This window comes from Mytilus galloprovincialis, chromosome 13, assembly GCF_965363235.1.
Source record: "Mytilus galloprovincialis chromosome 13, xbMytGall1.hap1.1, whole genome shotgun sequence".
NCBI lineage: Eukaryota > Metazoa > Mollusca > Bivalvia > Mytilida > Mytilidae > Mytilus > Mytilus galloprovincialis.
Genome location: NC_134850.1, coordinates 26792861 through 26811754, shown reverse-complemented (window position 1 = coordinate 26811754; position 18894 = coordinate 26792861). Strand labels below are relative to the sequence as shown.

At 32.4% G+C, this 18894-nt stretch overlaps 1 protein-coding gene and 1 long non-coding RNA gene across 2 annotated transcripts; both read right to left on the bottom strand.

Moving 5' to 3' along the window:
• Window positions 1-1378: 1378 nt before the first annotated feature.
• LOC143057245 (uncharacterized) lies at window positions 1379-2281 on the bottom strand. Its single transcript, XR_012972681.1, has 2 exons — window positions 2181-2281; window positions 1379-1451 (listed from the first exon to the last, which is right to left on the bottom strand). It is a non-coding gene; the product is annotated as an uncharacterized LOC143057245 (long non-coding RNA).
• Window positions 2282-2952: 671 nt separating this feature from the next.
• LOC143057453 (uncharacterized) lies at window positions 2953-7619 on the bottom strand. The gene is made up of 5 exons (XM_076230761.1): window positions 7409-7619; window positions 6277-6414; window positions 5593-5708; window positions 4841-4925; window positions 2953-2990 (listed from the first exon to the last, which is right to left on the bottom strand). Exons 1-5 carry the CDS (start codon window positions 7617-7619, stop codon window positions 2953-2955), a joined length of 588 nt encoding a protein of 195 aa, XP_076086876.1.
• Between the last annotated feature and the right edge of the window lie 11275 nt (window positions 7620-18894).

The following is an 18894-nucleotide window of genomic DNA, read 5'->3' as shown; positions in this document are numbered from 1 at the left end:
ATTTCAATCGTGGTATATCTGAGGATTTTATCTATTAAAGTTAAGTCTAACTCAAGCTGGAGTAAAATTGGCACTTATTATAACCACGACAGATTAGTTTATTTCTATACTTTCTCTGGTTTACTCTTATGTAAACGAAACGCACTTCTGACGTATTGAATTATAAGCCTGGTACCTGGCCCAACTTTTTGGAATTTTGTGTCATTAATGCTGTACAACTTTGTACTTGTTTGGCTTTAAAACTATTTTGATCTTAGCGTCTTTGATGAGGCTAATGAAAACGAAACGCGCGTTTGGGGTATTGAATTTTTAGCCTGGTACCATTGATAACTAGTAACACCACTGTTTCGATACCACTGCTGGTGGACGTTTCGTCCCCGAGGGTATCACCAGTCCACTAAGTCAGCACTTCGGTTTTGACATGAATATCAATTATATGGTCATTTTGATAAATTTCCTGTTTACAAAAGTATGATTTATTTGTAATACTAAGGATTTTTCTCATCCCCGGCATAGATTACCTTAGCCGTTGTTGGCACAGCTTCTTGGAATTTTGGGTCCTCAATGCTCTTCAAATTTGTACTTGTTTGGCTTTAACACTATTTTGATCTGAGCGTCACTTTATCAAATTATAAGCCTGGTACCTTTGAAAACTATTCAGTATTTCAAGCAATACTCATGTAAAATGATCTTTTGCATTGTTTTACGTTTTGTCGAGGTCTTTTATAGTTTAATGTGCAATATACATTGTAGGTATTTAACACTGTTGGAAGGCCGAGCTGCGATTTTCGTCCTTTGGTAACTGGTAGTTTGTTGTCTCATTGACTATCATACCACATATACATATTATGCAACAGTAATTGCTTTAACCAATAATAATGCAAACCGTTTACACAGTCGTCATGTGTATTTCATATGCTTTTGGAAGTATTCTAAATGTTCAGGTGCGTTATGAGATGCAAATAAACCCATCAAAGATAACAGGCTTAACATACTTTACGCCAGACGCGCTATTGGTCTACAAAAGGTGGGTACATGATGCTCGAATCAAAAAGTTAAAAAGGCAAAATGAAGTACGAAGTTAAAGAGCATTGACAACCCACAGTTCCGAAAGCTTTCAGCAAATACACGTTCAAGGCTTCATTAAATGGTGTTGATAAAAATACAAATCAATTAATGCGTGCAAACAGTTTTTTGTATCTATTGTGTTATCTATAGTACAAATGTTGACGTTCGTCGATATTTCAACAATGCAAATGACATAGTCAAAGTTTCAGGTTTTGTTTTAAAATATCAAAATTAAAATTGTCGATACTGACGCCTATAGATTTCAATGGTAGACTTTGTAATACGTAGAGATACTTAAAAACATTAGAAAAAAGGTACAAGATGATTTATTGAAATAAACAAGTTTCTCTGACGGACTAGGGACACACACAGTTGACCTTATCCTGAAAATATAAAACAAAAAAGAATTAAAAATCTAAATTAATTTGAATCAACACTATTAGAAAAATATGTACTCTTGAATAAATGATCTAAAGGTTAAACTATTCCGGTTCCGGTTCCGTAAAAGGCCATATCAGAATCAAATGGATGATGAATAATTCAAATGGTCATACCCAAAATGAAAATAACGTCACGTCATTGGTTGAATTTCAATTGTTTAGGATATTTATAACCAATCACGACGCTTTTGTATACAATTTTAAAAATATTAACAAGAATGCATTTGATTCTGAAACATCAAATAAAGCTTAGTCTTGGTAAATGGAAGTTGTTACTCTATACACCAAGATAATTACCAAAAAATCGACTGAAATATAACTCGTTATAACAATTGTCAAGATTTGGGGCACACCCATGAACTTTCTTCTCTTACTTCAGAAACAAACTATGAAACTACAGTCATTCGATCTTTAATCTTTTAATAAAATGCCATATACATTGTAAACCCAATTAAATTAAGTATTACTTTCTCTTCTCTTTCGGCTTATAATACTGGAGTATATTTCAAGGATTTGTTATTTGAATGGAGAGTTGTCTCATTGGCACTCACACCACATCTTCCTATATCTATTTACTTACCAATCTCGCTCCACAGAGTAAATTAGCTGCTACAGCAGTAGTACAACCTACGCCTTGATAACCTCCAAGTCTTCCTATATCTATTTACTTACCAATCTCGCTTCACAGAGTACATTTGATCCTGCATTAGAAGTACAAACTCCGCCTTGATAACCTCCAGTTCTTTGAACAGTAACACAATTAGCAGCCGCTGTAGTAACTGTAACATTCAGTATTTTTAGTGATCAAGATTATAAAACAATGTTGACTGCTGTATATTACAAATTTTTACCTATTATGTCTGTTTGTTTTGTTCACGCATTTTTGTTAATATAATGGAACTTGATACGACTGTCATACAACTGAGAGGTTTAGCCAGCTATAAAACCAGGTTCAATTCACTTTTTTTCTACATAAGAAAATGCCTGTTCAAAGTCAGGAATATGTCTGTTGTTTGATTTGTTTGGGCTTTTGGTTTGGTCATTTGATTAGGAACTTTCCGCTTTGAATTTTCCTTAGAGTTCAGTATTTTTGTGATTTTACTTTTTTATTGAAATACAATATTTATTGCTTAGTATGAGGCAGATTAAGGTTAATATATGTAACAACAAATATTGAGGTAATCGCAAGAACTCGGAAAGGAGCGAAATATGGTGCGTCGACAGGTTATTGTCTCCTGCTATGATCTGCTATGCATGCATTACCCGCAATGCAAATTAACACGTGATCAAAACATGGCATTAATATGTATATGCATTGGTATCTTAAGATCTAAGACCAAAACATCGATATTGAGTTGAAGCACTGACATTGATCTTCAAATTTGGTATTGCGTTTGGAATAGGTTGTTTGTTATTGTGTTACATATTTGTAATCTATAACTATTTATACTTTCATTGTAGTTAAATACAGAGCGAATTTCCCTACAAAAGTTTTTTTTTATTATTACAACAACAAAAAAGTAAAATGCTTCATATTTGAAGTGTGTGTTTTTTTCCATACAAGAAATAAATTTTAAGTGAGCTTTTTTAGAAGCATATAATAAGTTTAAGCAAACATATGCAATGAACATAGGCGCTTTCCGTTGTCGGGACAGTTCTAATAATCCAAAATGTCTAAGGCATTGTACAAGAGCATGCAGATTAGCAACACATATTTTCTCGTTTGATTTTTTTTACATGTGGCAATTTGGGGAATTTTATAGCTGACTATGCGGTATTGGTTAAGCTCATTGTTAAAGGGCGTACATTATAGGACAATTAAGAGTTCGCATCTAACCGGTTTTGCTTAAATACTGTTTTCTGAATAGTTCATTTAATCCAAAATTCCTAAGGCATTATACAAGTGCATGCAGATGTGCAACACATATTAAACTTACAAACCGGATTAGTTGCAACAGAATTAGCTGGAAGTCCTGCACCTGTGTAAAACCCTACTGGGGCTTGTAAAATATTGTTAATGCTGGAATATCCAATGAAGTATGATACCGTACTAGTCGCTAAAAAAATATATTCAATAGTTTTATGAACAGGCATATATATATACGTTTTGACAATTATATTTTGAGTGAGGTGAAACAACACAAGTCAACCCTATTGCATACAGAAGCAGACTGTACAATCTAGGGATACAATGTTTCTTTACATCGTTATGAAAAATATCACTGTTGCTTAGAAGAGTGTGACGTTAAGTCCTTTATCTATCTTTTATCGTCATTCTCTACGTCTTTGTCACCGTGCTCAGTCGCTCCGTTATTCACGTATTACGGCTTTGAAATGAGAGCAGGCATTATCAGCGACGTAACAATGTCTCATCAGTGACGTCACAATGTGTGAGGAGATGTTATCAAGCTTGCGTTCGTCAAGCGTAAGACTGGTTTGGGAAGTGTAAAAAGACCAGTTATAGAACAATAAACAGATAGTCGGATTTTATCGTATAGATACCGTAAAATCACTCCGCTCACTCGTCAAATAGGTTTACAATGTGGCTCCGGTTGATATTTTACGATAATAGTCTGTAGAAACCCTAATGTACATCAATTGACATGTGGCCTTATCGGACTTGAAAAACGAGTTTTAACACATTGATTTCAAATATCAACGCCGTTGCAATATCATGAATAAAGGGACGACAAAGGATACCAGAAGAATATTCAAACTCATAAATCGAAAATAAACTGACAACGCCATGGCTAAAAAAGAAAAAGACAAACAGACAAACAATAGTTCCCATGCCATAGAAAAAATGAAAGTCCATAACACATGACAAAATTCAATAAACAATTAAACAGAAACAATGGAATGAACCTCAGATATCGATGTCGTTGTATAGTCAATGCAAATGTATATGCTCCGTTTTGTTTCGTCATACGTATATTAATTCCATCCGACTATCAATATAACTTATATCCTCAACTCGAGTATTCGTATAATTTATTTTCTTCATCACCAATACATCAAACACTTTTTGAATTATGTCATTATTTTTGTTTTTATCTTAAATGTACTACTAGTATTTATGTTATTATGTTTAAATAGAATAAAGTGAAATAAACATGAAAGCTGTAAATAGTTACTCGCAAATTTTGTAACGTATACAGCCTAAATACATGTTAACTCTTTCGTATCATATATTTGCAAAAAGGTGGAAAATTTTCTTAGACTAGTGGTTGATTTATTTGAACAGTTCATGCAAAGAAATAGTGACTTATGTATGCATGATCTACAAATTAATTATATCTTAAAAATTTAACCATTTTTTTAGATACACCTACCGGCTATAAGAGAAGTTCGTACTGCATCAAGTTCTCCTGGCGATCTAGGCTCAAACAATTGTCCTCCCACAGTAGCACACGCTGCCTGAAAGCATATATCGTATCTCGTTTCAGAACGATCAATACTATTGAAAAAATATACATGAATACAGCAAGCCAGATGGAAATACTGAAATATTATGGAATACACCTTGCCATACAAGGTGAAAGTAACAACTAGACCTTATCATACCGCATATAACAATGAGCAAAACATAAATCGAATAGCAAGCATTAAAAAGACTGAAATTAAAAAGCTAAAAAATTCAAATGTCAAGACAAACGGTCTTATCTATTCACAGTAATTGTCGTTTGTTATTTTTTTATAAATGTTTCTTGATTCTCGTTTTTTTTTATATATATATTAGACAGTCGGTTTTCTCATTTCAATTGTTTAACACTAGTCATTTGGGGCACTTTTTAGATTACTGTGAGCTACGGTGCTGAAGACCGTATTTTGACCTATAACGGTTTAGTTTTACAAATTGTGACTTGGATGGAGAGTTGTCTCATTGGCACTTATACCAAATCTTCTTATACCTATATATAAAAATGAAAGGAAAACCGAGTTTGATATAAAGATAGCAAATGAAAGCCACTGCATCTCAGGCCCTTGAATATAAAAGCCACATACAAATATGCCTCAGTCTATTACATTTGTAACAAGCATGACATAACTCACGTGTATAAAGTTAAAAAAAAAAAGAACTTACACTTGCAGCGCCGAAATTTGTCACAGTAGTTGATGTTGCTAGGTAACATTTATTTGCATCACCATTGACAACAGCCACGAAACCTGCTGGACATGCTGCTGTTGGGCTGCATTGTACTAAGTTAAAAAACATAGTTTGATTATAAAATAGATAGAAGTATGTTTTTACACAGATGAAATATGGTTTAAAACTGAATATAATGTCTGTGTCATTTTGGTCTTTTGTGGATAGTTGTCTCATTGGCAATCATACCACATCTTCTTTTTTATATAAAGAGTAAGGGTCCGAAAGATAATCACATAAGCTAAAAAGCTCTTTACGCTATCTCCCGCCCTAATTTAATATGCTATATGTTGAATCGTTTCAATATAGTGAATTCATAAACATAATATATGAAATATTCCAAAAAACTAAATGAAATATCACAGTATAGCGAAAGCTTAATTAATTATCAAAGTTCAAAATGTCCTATGCATGATGTCAAAATCTAAAGGATTATGGGACATTGTTGTTCTCACTCCCTGTAAAGATCATCAATTAAGGTTATTCCTTGATTTCAATAATTTTAAAACACGTTGATAACTAATTCTTATGGTTTTCGCGTTTTAGAATAAAGGCCAAAATCCTAAGGAACTGAAATCGCAAAAAGAAAAATACTAAAATTACCTAACTTTTGGTACATACCTGTTGTTGTTGTTGGACATGTTGTCTGTACTGTCGTGGAACAAACTGGACATCCACTGACCAGAACACTTCCTGGAGCAGGTGTAGTTGTGAGAGCGGTACCTCCACCGAGAAGCGCCAATAGGAGTAATAGTGGAACTGAAATAAAAATAAAAAAGATATATTTTGCGTCATAATAAAAGAATCATCTGCAACTAGTCGAGTTGAGCACTAGACAATTCATGTATAAAAACAGACTCTCACATCGTTACTTTTGTTCTTTTGTCTTTAAGTAAATTGTGATTTGTGCATTATGCCAATCTGACGAGTAAAATGATTTTGCAACCAAATTTGAAAGTGTAGTATTATGTTGCCGTTTCACCACTATCACAAATGGAGAATACGTCACTGAGTCGAAAACTTCATATTATTATTCTATACTTCTGAACATTAACATATGTTTAAACTAATCCTTGTTATAAATAAAGGAAGATAGAGATCTCACAACCGTATTCAACCCCGCAATATATTCGTCATATGCCTGTCCTAAGTCAAGAGCCTTCTTGTCAGTGGTTTTAATTGGTTGCTGTGAGTCATATTGTCTTTTTGGATCTATTACACGAGGATTTTTTGGAACATTTTGTATTCAAATTTATTTCAAATCGATGTGTACAGTGTATATACAACTTCTTTCTGTATTTTCTATTCTGATAATTTTTATCTTGGTAATTTACGCATCTCTTAACAAACATGAAGTAATTTCCTCAAAATATTGAATTTTAACACTCAAAACATGAACAGAATGACAGATCGGATTTCTAAATAAAATAACAGATGGCAAATGCTGTGAAGCTTCTGGTCAGATAACAGTTTGAAAAATATCACATTTGATGTAAAATTTGTTTCATTGACAAAAGTTTTAAAGATTTCAAAAACATGAACATAACATACATAACGCACAGATACAATTACTATTTCCTTCAGTTCTTCATTGATTATTAAAATGTATGACCCTCTTAAGGGAGTTTTTACCTATCAAATATATAATTCTTCTCGTTTGGATGATAAAATCGGTGACGGGGACTTGAAAATTCCGAAATACTATTTATATCTAATGCAAGTCAGAATACTTTAAATTAAGAACAATACTTACGTCCCATCATAAGAATACCCCCAAATCCACCACCCCCTCCATCTCCTATATCGGGACTTTCTACTACAGAAACCTGGGCAGGAAAACTTTCTCCAGTTTGAATTATAGAGGCCCTTTCTGCATCATCAAATACTTGGGTATTTCCTAATCCAGTGAATTGAGTTGATGGCGACACAAGACATAGCACAACAATCACATACGGAATCACCATTGTCCTGTAAATTAGAAAAAATTGTTTAGAATTACGTTAACAATTTTGTATTAACCTCTTTCCGTTTACTTTTGTTTTTTCATATGATGTTTCAAAAGGAGGTCTTTCCGCAAAATAAGGATAAAAACTTAGTCAAAATTGCACGACCGTTGTTACAAGTTATTATGATGAAAGTTGAAACCTTCCGTCATGTATGTCTGTTTATTTCTTTGAAAGTTTCATTCTAGGGTCGTTGAAAAGCACGTTTCCCCGAAAAATTAAGAAGGAAACATTAATCACATTGCTCATGCAAACATTGTTAAAAATTAGAGTGACGATAGTATAAAGTTTTATTAAGATATGAATCACCGGTGAAAATCGAAGCCTCAGAGGGAATCAAGAAAGGTTCTTGGTTTACACGGGTTTATTGAATTTTTAAGGAATACTCAAACAAGATTTGTTTCGCTTATATCTTCCATTTTTAAAGGGAATATATTGCAATGGTGCGAGACAAGTTTTTAAAACTGAATACACATATTTTAATTGGATTAATTCACTTGAATAAACAGTTTAAATATATTTCCGATTTGAACCAGCCAATTCACTTCTATTTTAGAATTTAGAATTTATAGGAATATATGTTTTCTGAACGATTTTTATTGATTTGAGATTTGTCTGATTAATACAATCGTTATTCTTTTTGGAATAACATCATAGGGTAATTGTGCTATTACTTCTCCTAAAATATATTTCATTTGGCATTATATCGTAATGCGGGAGCTTTCGTACCACCTTTTGTGTAAAATGAATGCAAAGCGACCAATATACCATATGTTCACTTATTGGAAATGCTCTTCTCTTCGGGATTATTATCTTATCGACTATCGACATGTAGCATTTAGACAGTGGCCTATTAAAGTAATCAAGTCTTCAATATAATAAAACCTATTACCATTGATATTTACCTAAAACAAATGTTAACAATAACCTGTCCCAAGTCAGGAGCCTGTAATTCAGTGGTTGTCGTTTGTTTATGTGTTACATATTTGTTTTTCGTTCATTTTTTTATACAAATAAGGCCGTTAGATTTCTAGTTTGAATTGTTTTACATTGTCATATCGGGGCCTTTTATAGATGACTATGCGGTATTGGCTTTGCTCATTGTTGAAGGCCGTACGGTGACCTATAGCTGTTAATGTCTGGGTCATTTTAGTCTCTTGTGGATAGTTGTCTCATTGGCAATCATACCACATCTTCTTTTTTATAATAACCACTTGTTAGCTTTAACGCGGTGTTTGGATTTATTTTCATTTGCTATTTTAGTGCTATTTTGGTGATTGTTGTTTTTATTAAAGAATGCAATACTCCTAATAACCAAATATTAAAACAAAACACGCCCACTTTTCTAATATCAATTATATAGGGTCTTAACTCAGTGTCTTATAACCTGTCATATTCCTAAAATTGTATAAGAGGTAAAATAGATATATAGATGTCGACAAACATTGTAGTTATCTTTTGATAAATTAACTATTTGACACAACCTATTAAAATGAATATAATTTGTGTTCATTCCTTCACTCCAAAAAGGGCAAATTTTATTCAGAGGGTAATCAATCTCGATGGATTATAAAAAACCCAAACCAGGATCTCTTTTTTTTAATTTCTATTTAAGATTGTGAAGGAAAACATTTTAGACAAATGTATAATAAAAAAAATACGCCATCCCACCTTCCTTAGACGAATTGCAAATGCGTAATTGAAGAGTAGAATAATTGTTGACAGAATTACAAAGACAAGAAACATGTGCTGATAATAACGATGATCTGATCCTAAAGGAACAAGAAGCAGCACAACATTGTAGGCCATACTTATAGAAAATAACTTACCAATGTTGTTTTTTATAAAAATATAAGAAACTGGTTTCTTCAAAAATTCAGAAAAGTGGTGAAACTTTAAATGTTTGCCACTTTAAAACACAGAATACTGTTTAAATTAAAATGCGGTGAAAAAATCAATTTTGTGTTCCACAAAAGAACAAAACTTAAACTTGATATGGCTTATTATATACTGAGTGAATTAGATTCAGCAACAAGTATTTCTAAAATATGTTTTGTTTATTTCCGAAATAAACAATTCCTTTCAAACAGACAATAAATAACCTATTGTAACAAATAAAAACCATAAGGGTTATATTTGTACCCCATAAAAACTTGAAAAATCGGCAATCAAATATCACAATTTCTAAATATTTTCTAACAAATGATCAAAATATTATGTATAAACTTACAATCTCAGAAAGTATTACTTACACGACAAGGTGTTGACTGAAAGGCTGTGAGGTGGTATTGCAAAACTTAACTTTTTTAACTATATATATAGTAAGTGATAAATGTTCGGGCCAATGACCAAGACATCATCCGTACGTGTTTTTTCCTGGTAGAATATGATTGACATCAGGAAAGTCAAAAGTTCGAGGTTCTTGTATTGCCAGTAGTAAAAACTTATAAATGTTTTACTGTAAATGTTTTGTACACTTGAGATTCGTTTTATCGACTAAACGGTCAACAAACATCATCCGCTCGTGTTTTTTTTTTAGCCTGGAAGAAAACAATGTTGATATCCGGAAAAGTCAAAAGTTCGAAGTTCTTGTATTGCCAGGAGAAAAACTTATAAATGTTTTTACTGGTTTTAATCAGTGTAAATATACCGTATGTGTGGAAATATTTTTATCAATTTAACTGTCAATAAAGTCCAACGTAGTGATCGAATATGTTCGTTAAACTTTGTCGTAAAACAGATGACACTAATAGAATAGAATGTTCGTTAAACATTGTCGTAAAATCGACGACCACTGAAACAAAATAAAAGTAACTCTTCTTATTAGAATTCAACACGATTGTAATATGTCGTGGCTGTCAGTTTTAATTGATAAGAAAAAAGTAAAATCACAAAAATACTGAACTCAGAGGAAAATCAATTCGGAAAGTCCATAATCACATGGCAAAATCAAATAACAAAACGCATCAAAAACGAATGGACAAGAACTGTCATATTCCTGACTTGGTACAGGCATTTTCAAATGTAGAAAATGGTGGATTGAACCTGGTTTTATAGCTAGCTAAACCTCTCACTTGTATAAGAAAACCACCGATCATCGATAGAAGAATAATGACAATCCTAGTCAAAAGAGTAGGGGCATTAAGGCCTGGTTTTGGCCCAAGAAAATAAAATGTTTGATAACTTTTTCAAATTTGCACATAATGTTTAGAAATGCATAGGGTCAAGAAATGTAAATGAAAAACATTACGATTCTTATGTGATGACGTCACAATTACGTCATAATATGTACTGTTTTAAAAAAAACGACGAAAAATACAGAATTTTTGCAGTTTTCTATCTTAATTCCTGTTGTGGAAACATTGTGCGCAGCCAAGAAACAACAAAATAATTTAACAGAAGCTTTATTATAACTATTGACAAAATCTCACCAAACATAAAGTTGTTTCTTGGCTGCGCACATACTTTTTCAAACTAAAATATACTTAAAAAGTTGATGAAAAACAAGGAAAATCACGAAATTTTATAAAATATGCAAATTAAGTCATGATTTGTTGCCATGGTAACTTGTTCAATGTCCAAAATTGTTTTGTTTTTCTGAATACCTTTTACCTAAAATACTTTTTAGTAATTTAAAAAGAAGTATGATAACTTTTCAATTTGCAGTACTTTTTGGACCAAATAAGACGCTAAAGGATTGTGGGTAATCTCATTGTTCGAACACCAATATGAAATTAACGTTACGTCACTGGTTGAATTTATATTGTTTAGAACGTTTTGAACCATTTACAACGTTTTTGGTGTATGCTTTTGAAAATATTACATAGCATGCTTTATATTTCGAAACTGCGAATTGGAATTGAGCGTACCTGTAACGTGCAGGATACAAATTCCCAAACGCAGTATTGATAGTCGAGTGATACAGTTAATCGACTATTTGGTACATTCGAACACCGACGTATCTAATTCTTCTGATGAAAAAGTCGACAAGATCAATATAAAAAAATTGAAAATTGAACCTCCTTCCTCCCAAGCCCTGTTAATCGAACTTTCAATATTTTCATTTAATGACTATCACATATGGATGAGAGTAGGTCTAACATCCTTATAATAATTTATTTTAATAGCTCAGAAGATTTGAAAACCCTAGGTCTATAAAGGTTCAATTTTCTATGGTTTGATTTTTCCTATTCAATGCCTTTTTAAAAATATTTTTCTAACATGTATTTGTCCCTACAAAAAACATATTAACTTGAAAGCAGTATTGCCTGAAGAAAAACTGCTAAATTAGCTATAACGATTTAAAATTCAGAAGTTTATGAAAAGGCGGGGGGTCTGAGTCAAATAGTTTTAAAAAAAAATTCTATCAAGTTTTATTCTTGCCAATTACTTTTCATATTTTTTTAATGCATTACTACTATCACATAGCTTGAATTACTTTTCCTATTTTTTTAATGCATTACTACTATCACATAGCTTGAATTACTTTTCATATTTTTCTAATGCATTACTACTATCACATAGCTTGAATAGCTATGACAATTAGAGTAGTTTGAGGAATATAAAGAGGGTTAGTTTACCGTTGTAGGGGGTAAAATTATTAAAAATATTGTCTTGCATGCTTTATCCCTCCCAAATAAACTCATCATAGATTCGTATACAAGGAATGAAATATTGTATTTGCGCCAGCTGCGCGTTTCGTCTACAAACGACTCATTGGTGACGCTCGAATAAATTTAAAAAAAGGCTAAATAAAGAACGAAATTGAGGATCATTGAGGACCAAATTTCTATTTAGTTAAGCATGATGAAAAAAGATGACAATATTCAAATCGGAGGTCACTAACGGGGGTTCACTTTCCCACGGCTTGGGAAAAACGTGCTAAGATATTCAATTAACAAAACATGATTAGTTCCTTCTGAAATAGAAATGATAGTTATTAGGAAACATCAATAGTTCAAAGTTCCTGTACTGCCAGCAGTGATTGCTAAAATGTTCTTTCTGGGTTGAAACAGTGTCGATAATACTGACATGTTCGATTCATTATACTGGTCAAGAAAGGTAGAAATTGATATCCAATACTTTCGAAGTACATTGTGATAAAACTGAGGACACGAAAACACTAGCAAATACATTCTTCTTAAGACATTATCGACAATATTCATAGAAAGAAAATTGACGGCTTCACTTGTAAAACTGAACCGCTGGTGTCCTTCATCAGGAATGATCAAATTCGAATATGTGAAAGCCTAGAGTGCATAAACACAAAAACTTTTTTTTTCAATTTCAAAATTCATTAACTGACATTTTCAGAATGGTTTGATAACCATCATGCTAAAAGACATTGTTTTGCAATGTTATCAATACAAAAATCAATACAAAGACTGTTGTATCCTACTTTTGAAGTTGTTGTATCATGATGTTTTATTATCGACGTGATTTTTAACCATTATCTCATTTAATTTTGTGTTGTGCGTGTTTTCGTTATGCTTCATTGATTATAATTCGCGGCCCTGTGAAATGTATGCATGCGTTGACGTTAGTCATATTTTATGTCCTATTATCGAAGTGACGTCATTGGAATGTTGGATCATGATATTTAACGGACGCCATCACAAGTTAGTTGACAGTTATGGATAACCGTTTCACTGATGATATCGGATATGTTCCTTACGTCGTTACTACAATCCCCTTCCCTTTCATGAATATGACCTACTGAATTAGACAGTTTACCGGATTTGTTATAACATGAGCAACACGACGGGTGCAACATGAGGAAGAGGATCTGATTACCCTTCCGGAGCACCTGAGATCACCCCTCGTTTTTAGTGGGGTTCGTATTGCTTATTCTTTAGATTTCTATGTTGTGTCATGTCTGCTGTTGTTTGTCTGTTTGTCATTTTCATTTTAAGCCATGGCGTTGTAAGTTTATTTTCTATTTATGAGTTTGACTGTCCCTCTGGTATCTTTCGTTCCTCTTTTATTATCGACGTTATGATTTAACTATCATCTTATTTTACCTTTTGTTGTACGTGTCATCGTTATGCTTCATTGTTTATAATTTATGGTCCTGTGAACTGTATAAATGCGTTGATAAAACGTATGTGGCCTTCAATCGAAGTGTTTGTATCATGATGTTTTATTATCGATATCATCATTGAAATATCGTACCATTTAACCTTTTGTTGTGCGTGTGTAGTCATTATGCTTCATTGAGTATAATTTGCGGCCCAATGAAGTGCATATGTACGCTGATAAAAATAAGGTTGACATAAGTTATATTTGATGCAGCTATTGTAATACATTTTTACCTCTGCAGCTCTTCGACTATTTGTACTGGATCTTCAATGACAGTAACAATGATCCTTTTCCGAATTCATTTATTAGGACACCATACTGTACATTTAAATAGACACTCTATTTCACTTGGTCTTTTTGTAAATAATTTTAAAAAAAATCGATACATGATTGATTTATTGGTATACGTGTCACATGTTTTATTGTTTCAATGATACACTAGAAATACTTATGCTGATGTAAATTATTGGATATTCAAGAGCTTAAATTGCAGCTTCTACTCAGATTTTGTTAAAAATTACCAGTGTCTGAGCAGAAAGTTGATGAACCAGGAGTTTGTAAAAAAACGTCTCATCAGTTTTCTCATCGGAAGGTACCAAAACCTTGTTGATAAGTATTCCGTATCAACCACACAAATAATACACGATGGCCATGAACTTAGGATTTTGGGTAATGACGTTGTTAATCATCTTAATATATTGTTATACTATTCTTTTATTTGTCTTTATGAATTTTTACTTTTATTGTTTAGTCTGTTTTTATTGATATCCATTTGACGTGGCTTGATACTTGTAAATCCCTTCATTGTGTTATTGTACACATCTTCTTGTCTTTTATTTTTGCTAATGTCCTCTGTTTTATGACTTAAGGGGTTTCTTTGATACATATGACGTTGTTCTGTACGTATACACATCCCGTCATTGTACATGTTATTAAGGTCTTTCCTCTCCGTGAGGAAAGACCTTATTGTTTTTCTAATGTTTTTTTTTTCTTTTTCTTTTTTTTCTTCCAACATTTTTTTGACAGGGCCTCCTCCCCTTTGTGTTGAAGTTATCAAGACCAAATATGGACCATAGCTAGACCTCACCAAGATGTATTACCAAATGACCCTGTTGAGGATTTCATCATCCCCTTTAGGAGTTATCTCCCTTTTATTGATTTTTTTCAACATGGCCCTTCTCGTTGGTTTTGAAGATATCATGACCTTAATTGGACATAATGTAGATCTCATCATGATGTATTACCATGTGAGGCCGAATAGGATTTCATCGTCCCATATGAGAGTTATATCCCCTTGAAACAATTTCTTTCCTTTGCATTTTTCTCAAAAAGTATAAGAGATAGAATCGATTTGAAAACGGCAACATGTACAGGAACAGATGGCAATGTTAATGATCATGTATAATTATTTTGTTATTAACCCTTATAAGGAGTTATTCCCCTTGAAAAATAATTTTAGAAAAATTGTATTTCGAGAACGAGAAGTCGTAGAGACTTGGCACCTTCACCAATAATCTTAATTCATGTGACTTTTAATATGCAGTCAAGGTCAAAAGGTCACTGAGTGCAAAAAAAAATTACGCTGCAATTTCAAGCTTACATATTAGGAAAACGATAAGACTTTGCTGCACAGTCTTCCAACTAAGCCCTTCAGAGTGAAAATTTCATATCTTCTCTCAATTATAAAATGGTTAAGTAGAGATATAAATATGTCATCCACTACTGATTAGGGGACCGATGATATTACATAAAACAGATGTTTAAAACAAAAACTGAGTGTGTAAATTTTTGATAAACCCTCAAGTTAAGAAATTACAAAAGTAAAAAGTAAATATTCTGATTTAGTTTTACATCTACACATTACCTCATCAGATATTAAAAAGAAGAAGAACGAGTTTTGAATAATGCATTATTTTTCATAGTTTTATATGTTATATTTAAGCGTTGAATCTTTAATATGGTAAATTTCGGTAAATTTCAACAGCTTAATTAAGTTCATTACATATACATTAATTTGTTGTTACTAAAATACAATGAGAGCTCAACCACACCCTCTTATTGCATGTATTGATAGATTGTCAAAAGATGTTAAGAAGAAAAAAAAAGAAAAGAATATAAGAAGAACAATTAGGTCTTTTCTCATCTATAGGATAGATCCCATTGATACTAAATGATACCTCAATATTTTTATGGTAGGGGTGTGCCATTCTGGCCTAAAAAAGTACCAATTTTAATATACATGTAACATAACGTTCAGCACCTATAGTCAGGAGCTGATCCAGAACTTTTTGTAAAAGTGGGGTGGGGGTGGGGGGGGGGGGGGGGCTGACTGACCTAATAGGGGGTCTCTCTAGTCATTAGTGATTCCCTAAATAATCAACCAAATTTTTCCCATGAAAAAAGGGGGGAGGCATTTGGAACTTACTTTGAAGGTGAACTTTCATATTAATTCATATATTAGTTTAATTTAGTTTACTAACATTGACTATTTATAATTTAAGATTCTGAATAGCATATTCATATATGAAATGAAGATCATACATACCCCGAATAAATATATAGTTATCAAACGTAAATGCATTTTTATATAGTATATTATAAAAAGGAGGGTCATTTTTATATAAAACCTCTCAAAAAAGGGGGAGGCAGTGCTGTGTATTTACTATTATTCCATTTATGCAACAATTACCACTTGTGGATCAGGATAAAATAACATGTGCTTCCTGTCATCTAAAATTTTTTAGTTGGAATGACAGTCTAATTTGAAATTATGGTGTTTTTTTAAGTGGTGCAGATGATAAGCCCAACATCATTTTGATGTGATTTCTCGGGCTTAGTTGCAAGACTGTGCATACATACAGCGTATAAAATTTTCCTCTCGACGAGCTCTACATTTTATAAGATAAATCCAAAAATGTACGACTGTCTGTTCAAAAGTTACAACGGGATGATTCTTAAAAGTATAGTATTTTGTGTATATCTTTTTAAAGGTAACAGATATCAACCTACTATAAACTGCAAAGATGATCAGTAATTCAAGACCGTCAATTGTCAATGTCAGGTCATGATGAAATTTCACCTTGACCTTCACATTATACTATGACCTTGACCTTGTGATATTTGAAAGGTCAAGTGGTCTTGAGTTGAATGGTGGTAGTCCCATGTCTCCACGACTTCCGGTTCTCAAGTTTGGTATTGCATCATATATTTGATGATTAATTGTGACCTTGGTGAACTTTGAAATTGTCCCAATTCTTTTTCTATAATGTTGTCCTTCAACTGAAGATCATTTATCATTTAACAGATTTGAGATATCTATTGTCGTTTTAGAGATAATGCAGTTTGAAGTTTTGCGAGCAGAGGCATGTATTTCTGAATCAAAAAGAGCGTACCACTTAAAATGTTTTAGAAGAGGTTAACATAGTTATATGTTTGACCAAATAACAAAAACATTCCATGAAAAAAAACACCAAAAAATCATTTTGAAATTTTCATGTTTTGCATTGACTTTGTAAGTTTCATAACTTCTATTTATATCGTTGATATTGCATCATTTTTGGCACTTTGTCAAATGGGGTCATCTGATATATCAAATTGAAGGTCTCAATAAACTTTACTTAAAAATGAAAATTTTAAACCTCTTTTTCATCCCAGGTGGAAGGGTGTGGTCATTTAGTGCAAAAATTCAAATTTCTCAGATGGTAAGGTTGTCGCATATCAAATGAAAGAACATAAAGCGTACATTTTAAATTTCAAATTGACGTCCCCCAAAAATTGGTTGGATGGGGTCATTGAGTGCAAAAAATAATTTTTTTTTACGATAGGGTTGTTGTATATCAAATGAAAGGTCATGATGTGTACATTTGAAATATCAAATTCCCAACCTCCAAAAATTGGTTGGATGGGGTTATTAAGTGCAAAAATCAAACTTTCTAGAACATGGCGTTGTCGCATATCAAATGAAAGCTCATCTACCCTGTGTTACATATATCATACTTCCGATCTCAAAAATGTAGGCGGATGAGGTCATTAAGTGTTAAAAGCGGAAAGTTTCAGAAGGTATGCTTGTCGTATATCAAACGAAAGGTCGTACAAGGTACATTACGAAAACATCACTTTTACAGGTAAGACCTTTCAATTGTTTTACAAACAATTGAGATACTAGTATTGTACTATGGTTTGTTTGTGTATTCTTGTCTTTAATTTTTGATGATATGCTTGTCAATTAATGCAACTGTGTAAAATATTTGTTTGTTTTTAAAGTGATCAAGATTATAACAAAATATTGACTGGTGTACCACTATTCATGACATTTTTACCTAGTATGTCTTTTTGTTTTGTTAACGTTTCGTTGTCAATATAATGTGATTTGATGCGACTGTCATACAAGTGAGAGGTTTAGCTAGCTTTAAAACTAGGTTTAATCCACCATTGTTTACCTTAGAAAATGCCGGTACCAAGTCAGGAATATGACAGTTGTTGTCAATTCGTTTGATGTTTTTGAGCTTTTTATTTGTCAATTAAATAAGGACATTTTCGTTTTGAATTTTCCTCGAATTTCAGATTTTTTGTGATTTTACTTTTCAGGTTGATGAATATATGAGCTACAGTTTTGTAGGCTTCTTGTTATTGTTACCCATACTGATATAAAGTTGCCGTCACGTTAGCGTTAGTCATAGATAATTCCACAAAGGCGTCCAATTGTGACAATTTTAAGGAACAGATCTGGAGCAGACTATCTACCTTCAGTAGTAGTCGGGTTGTTGTTGCTTTGACACATTCCCCATTTCCTTTCTCAATTTTATTATCAATTTCGTTTTCACTTGGATAAATGAGATGTAGGGATTAATTAAAATGATGTTTATTGTGTGACACAATCTGAAAATGGTAAAAATCATTTTTATATTATAAATAAAATTTGAAGTAAAATTTTTGCTGGAAAAATATAACAAAGAGAATACTATCCACTAAAAAAACCTATAGTTAATAATAAATGAAAAGCAAACGACAAGCTCTACTATTCTTATTCTTCATCCATATAGTTACTTATAATTGAAAAGCAAACGACAAGTTCTACTATTTTTATTCTTCATCTATATTACCTTCATACCTTCTTATTATTTTTAATATGTCTTACGTTGTTGGTGTTTTATTTGTT